The 10,865-nt window shown below is 43.8% G+C and overlaps 1 protein-coding gene across 1 annotated transcript in view; it reads right to left on the bottom strand.

Annotated features, from left to right (window-relative positions):
- Positions 1-1,022: 1,022 nt before the first annotated feature.
- LOC137538591 (fatty acyl-CoA hydrolase precursor, medium chain-like) overlaps positions 1,023-10,865 on the bottom strand; it is a 65,993-nt gene continuing 56,150 nt past the window's right edge. Inside the window, exon 13 of the mRNA XM_068260859.1 lies at positions 1,023-4,287. Coding sequence (XP_068116960.1) covers positions 4,116-4,287 — 172 coding nt within the window. The 3' untranslated portion in view covers positions 1,023-4,115. The remainder of the gene's footprint in view (positions 4,288-10,865) is intronic.

The following is a 10,865-nucleotide window of genomic DNA, read 5'->3' as shown; positions in this document are numbered from 1 at the left end:
TTCATTAAATTCATTGTCTGTTGGCCCACTTACTGCATGGGGGTGGGAAAATTGGTCAGTGATTGACCAATCAAAATTGTATGTGCATATACATCTTTGATCTATGCCTATACTGATTGTAAATTATCTAAGCCATCAGCAGTTGGCTGATGGTGTAATGGTTAAGGGCTCTGCCTCTGACACAGGAGACCAGGGTTCGAATCTCGGCTCTGCCTGTTCAGTAAGCCAGCACTAATTCAGTAGTAGACCTTTGGCAAGTCTCCCTTACACTGCTACTGCCAATAGAGCGCGCCCTAGTGGCTGCTGCTCTGCTCTGGCGCTTTGAGTCCGCAAGGAGAAATATAAATGTTATTTGTGTTGTGTGTCTTGTAAATAAAGGACATGGGGCTCCATCCAATATTTTGATGGGCAGGCCCGTTATCTGTAGCTTACACCGCTGCTCAGTTCATGTAAATTTGGCCCACCCACTGTATGGCCACGCCCATTTTTTTGCCTTTCACCTTGTGCCTACAGGTGCCCCCGATCTCCGAAGACCCTAGGAACGCCCCTGTGTCTTACTGTATATTCTGACATACAAGACTACTTTTTAACCCTTGAAAATGTTCTGAAAGTTGGGGGTCGTCTTATAGGCCAGGTGTCATTGACGCCAGGTGATATACCCTGTCTTGTTACCAACTCTCAGAACTCGCTGCTGAGGACTGTAGTGAAGCGGTTCAGGCGCAAATGTGCGAGATCTGAGAGGCAGAGGAGGTAAATAGGATACAAAGGCGGGCCAGACGGGTGAAAGAGGCGTGTTTTATGTACACATCATGATCTATTCTTTCATACCTCTCTGATAAACAAGAAGAGCTAACCAATCCACTTAGGGAGAGGGAGAGTTGACCAATCCAACCAGTCAATCGTCTATGTACTGTTATATACTGGGTACCACATACAGAAAAGCACCAGTATCTGGTAAAATTGGACTAACTATTGGACTAGCAAAATTAAATCTGTGTATGTTCCCTAAAAACTACACAAGATCAAAGTATACCAAAGTTTATATTTATAGATCACACTTGAAACAAAACAAAACATATAAAATCACATGTCATTGGGGAAGGACAAGGGTTGCCCATTGCCATATGTGATTGGTGGATCTTCTGAAGATGACAGATGGTCAGCAGTAAGCTTCTTTCTGTGCTTCCACAGTTTATTTCCAGGGCTGAGAAGTTGTCATGATAGCAGATGAGGTAAGAGTGGTGCCTCTTGGATGTTGTGATGGACCTTTCACAAGACCATGGAGAACAAGCTACCATCACTTGGTGACAGGAGGCAGCAGAAGGCAATGGTGATTATTTACAGTGATATTATAATTTGACTCTGGAATAGCTCAGGGACCCCTACAGCATTGGGAGAAGAGGGGCAGACAGGGGACTTGTTGCGCACTTATTCCTTCTCCCATAATGCATTGTACATGTCTCTCATTCAGTCAGTACCACACTTGCTGATCAATGTCTTCTTCCAGTGGATGTAGATGATGGTAGCACTTTAATTTTATAGAAAAGTATAGAGGACTAAAACATACAAAGAACAAGCAGAAAAAAAAAGCCAAAGATACCAAGGAGAAAAATGAAAAAGGTTACAAGCGAACAGTGCTTTGAGCACCAGGGGAAAATTAAAATCTCTTCATGTTAAGGGGGGATTTTTAGGAGTTAGCAAGGTTAGCGTTATGGATAGGTAGGCTTGGTGAGAAGGTCGCAGAGTCCCCTGGGGGCTGTTTATGGATACCTGGACATAGAGAGAGAGAGGGGTTTTCTAGAGGAAGTATGCGTCATATCACCTCTGACAGCCTGTCACCATTAGTTCTGGCATGACAGATGTCAAGTAACCACAGAAAACCATTCTGACCTCCACCTTACCTTAAATCCTCTAATGTAAATTACTACCTTTATTATGATTATTGATTTATTGATTATTGATTTCTATGCCTTCTAGCAATCTACCCTGCACTAACTGTAATTCCCCTTTATTCCACCCCTCCAAAAAAACTAAGGCAACCCCCCCCCCCCCCGAAATGTAGCTGTAAATGCCTAAAATGTTCACCTAGGCTAGTACATCTAACTAGTGATAATTGTAATCTACATTTAACAATTACGAAAATGTAGTGTACATTTTCACAATTACGGACATACGTAATTAGGATTTGGACATTCAATTGATTTTGTGTAATCCATTTGCAATTGTGCGTAATATCAGGTAATTTTTGCTTAAAGGGAACCTGAAACGAGTAAAATTATATCATATAAACACATGACATAGCTGCAAATGTGTATTACATACTTACCTCCTCCATCAGTTCCTCTCAGAAGCTCACCATTTTTTTCTTGCAGTGATCACTTCCAGTTCTGCCAAAAAATTTTCAGAACTGAAATATACCCGTTGCTGTCAGTTATATATCATCAGCTTTCAGTTACAACTGAATGTGCAAGGTAATGTCCATGTTTTCCTAAGGCTCAAGTGGGTGATATCACAGTGTGCTGACCAGGAAGCTGTTATGGGTTAATGGCCATTTTTAAAATGGTGGACGGAGAATGCCATTGATCACAGTGGACAAACAGGACGCAGGAGAGGAGAGAGAGATTGAGAAGTAGACTACACAGAAAGTAAGTATGAGCTGTTTATGATTATTTAGACTTTTTAATTTCAGTTCAGGTTCTCTTTAATTCTGTGCCCATTTTAGCTGTTAATAGCAGCTAAGCTCCCATACACTCAATCTTTACCGAGATGGTTACATCTGTTAGGGGGAATTGTCGGAATAAGGCAAAAAAAAAAAGAATTCAAAAAGACTTTGTAGTTTTTGAAAAAAATCCAATTTAAAAATGCAAAGAAGAAATCTTTTTTAAACTCAGAAAAATTACAGTTTAAAAAACGTTTTTCCTTTGCATTCTTAAAATCCATTTTCTTAAAAACTACAAGGTCTGTTTGAAAAAGTGACGACAGCAAAATTATGCAAAATTAAGGTTCCTGATTATGTTTACAAACAAAATCAATAACGATTTTTCCCAAAATTGTGCATTACGATATTGCAAAGTAATTGTGAATTACAATGTGAAATAAAAATTATGTGGAATTCGTTCTCATCACTACATCTAATGAAGAAGTCTATAGCCCATGCTGACTGATGCAAACATTGCCAGGGCTGACATAGCATTGACTGGAGTGTAAGGCCTCGTTCACATCAGGGACGTTTCTGTGCGCTTTCCACAGCGCACTGCCCTGTGCGTTCAGCAAGGTATTGATTTTTCATGTAACTAAATGTAGGTGGTTCACATCTATGCGCTGCGCTGAGCAGCGTTACAAAAACGTAGTGCTGCATGCATTTCTGTGCGCTGAGCTGTAAAGCGCACATCAATGCAAGTGAATGGGTGCGCCTTTTTAGCGCATAGAAGCGTGTACAAGCGCATAGAAGAGCATGCGTTTTTTACCCCTAATTGGAGAAAAAAATACATTCACATACAAAAACAAAGTTTTATTGACAACTGCTGCTGCTACAGTAAGCAAAACGTGCTTTAAAGAAGCGCAGCGCAACGCACAGAAACGCGCACTAAAGCACGCACAAGCGCATGCGTTTTTTACCGCGCGCTTTAACACATTTTTCAGCGCAGCAGATGTAAACGAGGCCTTACTTTGGTGCCTGATGCTTGGGCAATATGTGTCTGGTGCCGTCACTCCAGCGCTGACATATTATTGAACTCATTGTATTTGTTACGCAATTTAAATGGCCACCAACATCCAAAGACTGAAATACATCAGTGATGGGTGTGGTACATACATCTGTTGTAGTTGTTTTACTGCATATGAGTATCTATACTGCTGTGGGTTGTTGCTTCCTGTCCTGCCCTGGCTAGAGATATGCAGAGATGACACTGTGTGAGTAGATAGCTGGTGAATCTGGCAAATAAACGTTTCAGTTATCCTGCCTCCTTGACTACCAAACACAACAATGGATCTAACTTATTTGTGGTCAGATGTCAGGAAGAAACAGAAATAAAAGAAATAACAAGTGGAGGAAGCAGACAGATTGAAGGGAGAGATCCAGAGAAAGATAGAGAGAGGATGAATGGTGGGTAGCTCTACAGCTCTGTGTGATCCATCTTCTGGACCTTCCCAGGAAGAATCTCCGTCCAGAATTTATACTTGTCTTCCTTTAGCCGGGCAGATGCCTTCTGCTTCAAGTTAATTTCCAGATAACGCTCATCTTCATCATACAGGGGCCACTCTGGCAGGCCTGGCCCATTGGGATCTCTGTTCAAAACGAAACAAATCCCGGGTTAACAAGCAAGATTGTATTACAGGACACTAATAAGTATTTGCCATTTAACAGTATGACTTCTCCATGGCTTATACTTCTGGGAAAAATATACATTGTTTTGCAGGATCTTAAGAAACGGCCACAAGTGACATTATGAAGCCAATCATCCTGTAACGATTGTGGAACTTTCTCCGTGAGCAGCGCACAACGCGTGCGCTGATACGGCGGAGATCCTCCACAAGCGTATAATTGCAGGCACTCAGCAAAAGGTGCTACGCACCCGTAGAGGTAAATTCCTGTCGGCAGATGGCGCTGGGGAGTGCAGAGGAACCAATCCTCTGTACCTCCACAAATGCCAGACAGGAATTGTACGAAGCGCAGAACGCAATCGCAAGAGAAGCGATTGCGAATGAGAACGAGCAAAGGGACAGATTGTATGTGTGTGCGCCAATCTAGTCGCCACCCCGCGACCGCGCACACACAACAGCAGATACGAAACAGAAACGCAACCGCAAGAAAGGCGATTGCCAGAAGTGACACAAGGCAGATCAGAAGAGAATACGAGGATAGCAAAGGCACAGCAAATCATACAATGAGGAGATAAGGAAAATAACAAACGCTAGCTGAACGCGAACACCGCACTCATTCGCAACAGTGCACGCGTTCGTGCGCGGTCTCCGCGTGTTACGCACAACAGAGACAAGCACGCCTAACTAACCATTGACAGACAAACATGAAACAGAGGACGCGAGCGCTTGCTTAACGGTTACCTCACCGAGCCTCCAGCAAGCGTTCATAGCAGACAAGACAGACACACGAAAACAGGGACAAGCGAGAGATAGGATCCACAGCACTAGCGAAAGTGGCTAGCGCGATCCCGGTACTGTTATGATCGCTTCTGCAGCGTTTTCTGCTGACTGCAGTGGTATTGCAAACCAAGCAGTTCTAATGTCATTACATGCATTTGCTTGCATAGTTTGGTTTGCACTTAAACTAGTTGCTGATTCCATCTGCAGTCGCTCTGAAGTTAATGACAGTTTAATATGCTTTTGTGTAAACAAACATTGTCTGCTGCAGTGGAGGGGCGGTCCCTTTCCTGCAGGCTGCATATCATTGTCTGCCTTTTCCTGCTATCAGCCTGTGATTAATTACCATTCACTTGTGTGGGAATCTGCAGGTCTGCTCCCATTGGATGACCTCAGTATAAAGAACTGCTTCCTGCAATGCCTCATGGGCTATCATAGTTTCAGACTCTATCTGTTACTCTGCTCGTGCCCCACCTCGTTCCTGGTCCGTGTGGACTGCGCTGACTCCTGCGAAGGGGTCAGCGAGTCCCCCTAGTTCTGCTCTTGTTCTAGAAATTGCTACTTGCTTGTCTTGTGTCATATATTGGTTCATCGCCAATATATACGCATACTTGCGCATTTTGTTATTTTCCTTGTATTCGTGTTACGTTAATATATCAGTGTCGCTGATATATACGTACACGAACTGTTTATTTCCTATGTTCAGTTAGTCAGTTTTCCAGCACGTTTTGGTAGTTTGCGCGTATCGTGAACACCCGTGCTGAGCTAGTTATCCTGTTCCTGGTCCTGTTTGTGGATTGCGTTCATCTCTGCGAAGAGATAACGAATCCTTCTGAATCCTGTTCCTGGTCCTGTTTGTGGATTGCGTTCATCTCTGCGAAGAGATAGCGAATCCTTCTGAGTCCTGTTCCCTGTATTACTTCAGTCTTAGTCAGAGTTCCTGCTTATGTCATATATCGGTTCATTGCCAATATATACATATGTTAGTCAGACGTTACGAATAGTTTCATTGATAGCTGTAATTGTAATACGCTAGGAAAACATACTTATTGTATATTTATCTGTGTTACGTTCATCTATCTCGATCCTGCTATTTCCTGTCTCTCCTGTCCTGTCTTTGTGAGGCACGCCATCGCCGCAACGCATTGGCTGCCTCATTCCAGTCTGTCTGGTTTTGGACGCTTGCTGTCGCTAAGTAATCGCTAGCTAGCAAGCGTTCATTCTGTCTACCTGTCCTGATCTCCTCAGTCCTGGTTTATGCGCTCAGCGCTACTTTGCGCTGAGACGTTATTACGAAAGTGTTTGTGGCTGTTCAGATCTGCACCGGCTCTGTGCACCACAATCTCCTATTGGAGTCAGTCCTCTCCTCCACTAAACTGGGGATATCCTGATTCCTTGTGCTGGTGTGTGTACCTCCTTCACGTCAGCTTATGTGTTGTATGCTGACTGTGGAGATTACACCCCCAAGCTTAACATTATGATAGCCCCATTACCAATCCCCATTGTGGGGGGGGGTTCCCAGCAAAAATGACACTGTTTGTTATGGTTCCTGTACCTTTAAGAAATTTGAGAAGCTCAATTCTGAAACAGAAAATGATTTTTTTTCTGAATGTGCCAGGTTCCTGGCCAATCCTGAGCTCCAGGCTACTCCTGTTTCAACGTGGGCCCCCCAGCTAGTTTATGTTTTATTTAAGGGAAGATTGTTTCAGTGGGCCTACGATGTCTTGGATCATACCAATTTAAAAGAAAGACCACTGGAATTTCTAGCGTTTGTGATCCATAACTGGCTGCGCAAAACCGATTTGCCTAGCCCTTTTGATAAGCTCCTGGCAGCTTGTCAATCAGCTGCTCCTTCTACTGCCTACAAAAATAATCAGCAAGCAGATAATTGTTCTGATAACTTTTCTTCTGCTAAGGCAGCAGGGTCTAAAGCCAAACGTAAACGCTCCAAAAGAAAAGCGTTACAATCAGCGGAGTCGTTGCCCTTGGCGACTGCGCATCAGATCTGTAATGAGACTCCGCCAGTAGTAGATAATGAAATTCAGTCACCATTCAGGGGAGTCAAATGGACCTATGAAACTACTAATGAACTTTCATTGCTAGCCAGGGAAAATAAAAGTTCTTGTTTAAATGAATTATCTGAATATGATTATGAAGATATATTACAGAGTATTGAACAGATCAATTTATTCGTGCAGCAAGGGAAATTTGCATACACTACAGTTCAATACTTGCTACAGGTATTGGAGATCCTTAGGAATAAGAAATCGGCCAATCACCTGCTAAATAACCCAATGTATGTTTCTGCCACTAACACATTTGCAAACTATGATCAGCCGGAATGCTCAGCTGTTAAATATGCATGGGATCCTCCATTTGAGAAAGGAGAGATGGAAGCCCTGGTCTATGAATGGAAGAAAGATGCAAGTTCATTTTGTCAGTTTTACAGTGCAAAGAGTGAATTAGTATTGAATGCATGCATTCAGTCTGCCTATAACCTAATAAAAACCGGTGTGTGTGGGTATGACTTTGTGGCTCCATTGATCGATGTGTGGAGAATGATTCTGGACGATTTTTATGCGATTCAATCAGTTGATACCAGGGAAGACACACTGTCTAGTGGAGATTGTTCCACTTCCTCAGTTCCTGAGGACTCGCCTGCTTCAGCACCTTTGGCTGATTCAGCGAGTGATTCAGAGCTCCTTTTGTGTGAAATTGAAGTTCCTGTAATTCCACCCTGTACCATGGATAACTCAGTGTTACTTCCCAGTAAGACAGAAATTACTAATACTTCCTTAATCTTGCCATGCACAAATTTCTCAGCAGAGGACCCAGAGGTCCTGCTGACTTCTGAGTCCAGCTTAGCCAGTACTCATGAGTCTTTGTTTAGTGAAACAGACACCAGAAAAATCTTGCCTGTCTCTGCAAATACTTCTGCAGAAATTACCTGTGTTAATAAAGTTCAACTCCTGTCTGATCCAGCAGATGCCAATAGATGCACTACATCAGTTTCTGAGTCCCAGCAATCCTGTCCAGAAATCTCAGAACCCCAACATCTGAATTTTCCAATTTCACAATTGAATGGTGATTTAGATGCGCAAACATTGTGTTTTGATCTTCCTGTTTCTACACCTCACTCTAGTCTCATGAATAACTCACAGCGTCTGCTATGTGAGTCCGACATCGCAGAATTATTACCGTGTTCAGAAAATGTTCCAGTGAACTTGCCCTGTACCATGAATTGTGCAGTAGATCTCTCCAATGAAACTCAGGTCACAGAATCATTATGCTGTCCAGCAGGTGCTTCCATGGTTTTGCCCTGCAGTGTGGACTGTTCGGTGATCCTGTCCAGTGAAGCTGTGGTCACAGAGTCTTATGCTTCACCCAGTACTTGGGATACTTCAAACCCTCTAGCAGAACAGTCTGAGGCACTGCTTACCTCAGTTGGTGTTACAGTAATATTCACTTGTCTAGCAGCTGTTTTGGAATTACAGTCTGCTCTAATAAAACTTGATGAATTTCTGCCCAGCGAAGCAGAAGCCATTGAAATATTGTCCTCGTCAGCAAGTGTGTCAGATACCTTGCCCTGTACACAGTCTGATTTAACCAATGTTGTTGAGTCCCTCTCCAGTGTTGTAACAGCCGAGGAACTCCAGCCCTGTCCTCTGAATGTTTCAAAAGTCTTGCCCTGTAACATGGATAATTCTGACTCGCTGGAAAAAATAATAGAAATCTCAGAATTTCAGTCCGGGTTAATGAGTGTTTCTGAAACCCAGCCCTGTATCCTGGAAAATTCTGGTTCTCTGGCCGGTGTGGCAGAAGTTCCTGAGTCCCCTTCCTGTCCAGTGAGTTACTCAGTTTTGCCTAGTTCAGTGGGGATTGCTGCACTACTGACTTGTTTTGCAGCCCTTCATGAGCTCCAATCCAGTGTATTTGATGAGTCTCTGTCTAGTCCAGAAGAAGTTATGGGAACCCTGTCTAGTTCGGTGCATACATCAGAAGATTTGTCCTGTCTTGTAAATGCCCCTGAACATGATTTGTTAATAACTTTGCTGGAATCAGAGACATCTAAGTCTAATCCTGCATTTTTTAGTGACAATCCAGTAACTGTGAAGTCTAGTCATGATGATTTTTTTTTGCCCAGTCCTGGTTTCGGTCCTACCTTGACTGACTTTGAGGTTTGCAGTTCCTTGACATGCCCAGAAGTCTCTCTTGTGCCAGTGTGCCCAGATGTGCTTCGTATGCCAGAATGCCCAAGTGTGTCTGTGTTGGCGTGCTCACAGGCTTCCCTAGTGGAGACATGTTCTGATGTTGCCGGTTGGCCTGCATGCCCGGAGATGGTTCTGGTCCCTAAAAACCCTGATCTTGATGTTTGTCCTTGTGACCCTGACTCTAGAGTTGCCCTGGGTTCCATAGGGGTTCTTGATGGTTCTCCATGTGAACCTAAGGGGCGTTCTGACCTGTGGGGATCTCTTTGGAGCTTCCAAGTGTTCTGGGAGATCTCTGAGGAAACTTGTCCTGGTACCTTGGACTGGTTCAACGGTGGGTTTTGTGTTGGTGGGGACAGTTCCGGTGGGCATTGTAAAGGCTTTGGCGTTTTTGGACAGTCCCGAGAAGGCGGTGGGTATCGCTCAGAGAGTTTCTGGGGGCTTTTCTCTGGAAGTCGTGGTTCTGATGGGTATCACACTGAGGCTTGTAGTACTGACGGGCATGGTTCGGTAGGTTCTGGTTCCAATTGGTCTAGTTTTGGTGAGACTGATTCGGGAATTTGGTTTTGTCGGACGGATCCGACCTTCATGAATTTTCAGTCAGATCAGTTTGCTGGATTTCCCACTTCTGATTTTTTGGTTTGGGTGGTTCAGGAGAAATATGTCAGTTTTCATAGGCGTCCAGAGGCCGCGTTTAAGGGAGGGGGTACTGTTATGATCGCTTCTGCAGCGTTTTCTGCTGACTGCAGTGGTATTGCAAACCAAGCAGTTCTAATGTCATTACATGCATTTGCTTGCATAGTTTGGTTTGCACTTAAACTAGTTGCTGATTCCATCTGCAGTCGCTCTGAAGTTAATGACAGTTTAATATGCTTTTGTGTAAACAAACATTGTCTGCTGCAGTGGAGGGGCGGTCCCTTTCCTGCAGGCTGCATATCATTGTCTGCCTTTTCCTGCTATCAGCCTGTGATTAATTACCATTCACTTGTGTGGGAATCTGCAGGTCTGCTCCCATTGGATGACCTCAGTATAAAGAACTGCTTCCTGCAATGCCTCATGGGCTATCATAGTTTCAGACTCTATCTGTTACTCTGCTCGTGCCCCACCTCGTTCCTGGTCCGTGTGGACTGCGCTGACTCCTGCGAAGGGGTCAGCGAGTCCCCCTAGTTCTGCTCTTGTTCTAGAAATTGCTACTTGCTTGTCTTGTGTCATATATTGGTTCATCGCCAATATATACGCATACTTGCGCATTTTGTTATTTTCCTTGTATTCGTGTTACGTTAATATATCAGTGTCGCTGATATATACGTACACGAACTGTTTATTTCCTATGTTCAGTTAGTCAGTTTTCCAGCACGTTTTGGTAGTTTGCGCGTATCGTGAACACCCGTGCTGAGCTAGTTATCCTGTTCCTGGTCCTGTTTGTGGATTGCGTTCATCTCTGCGAAGAGATAACGAATCCTTCTGAATCCTGTTCCTGGTCCTGTTTGTGGATTGCGTTCATCTCTGCGAAGAGATAGCGAATCCTTCTGAGTCCTGTTCCCTGTATTACTTCAG

The sequence above is a fragment of the Hyperolius riggenbachi genome, chromosome 11, assembly GCF_040937935.1.
Source record: "Hyperolius riggenbachi isolate aHypRig1 chromosome 11, aHypRig1.pri, whole genome shotgun sequence".
Lineage (NCBI taxonomy): Eukaryota > Metazoa > Chordata > Amphibia > Anura > Hyperoliidae > Hyperolius > Hyperolius riggenbachi.
This window is presented reverse-complemented; position numbering and strand designations above follow the sequence as displayed.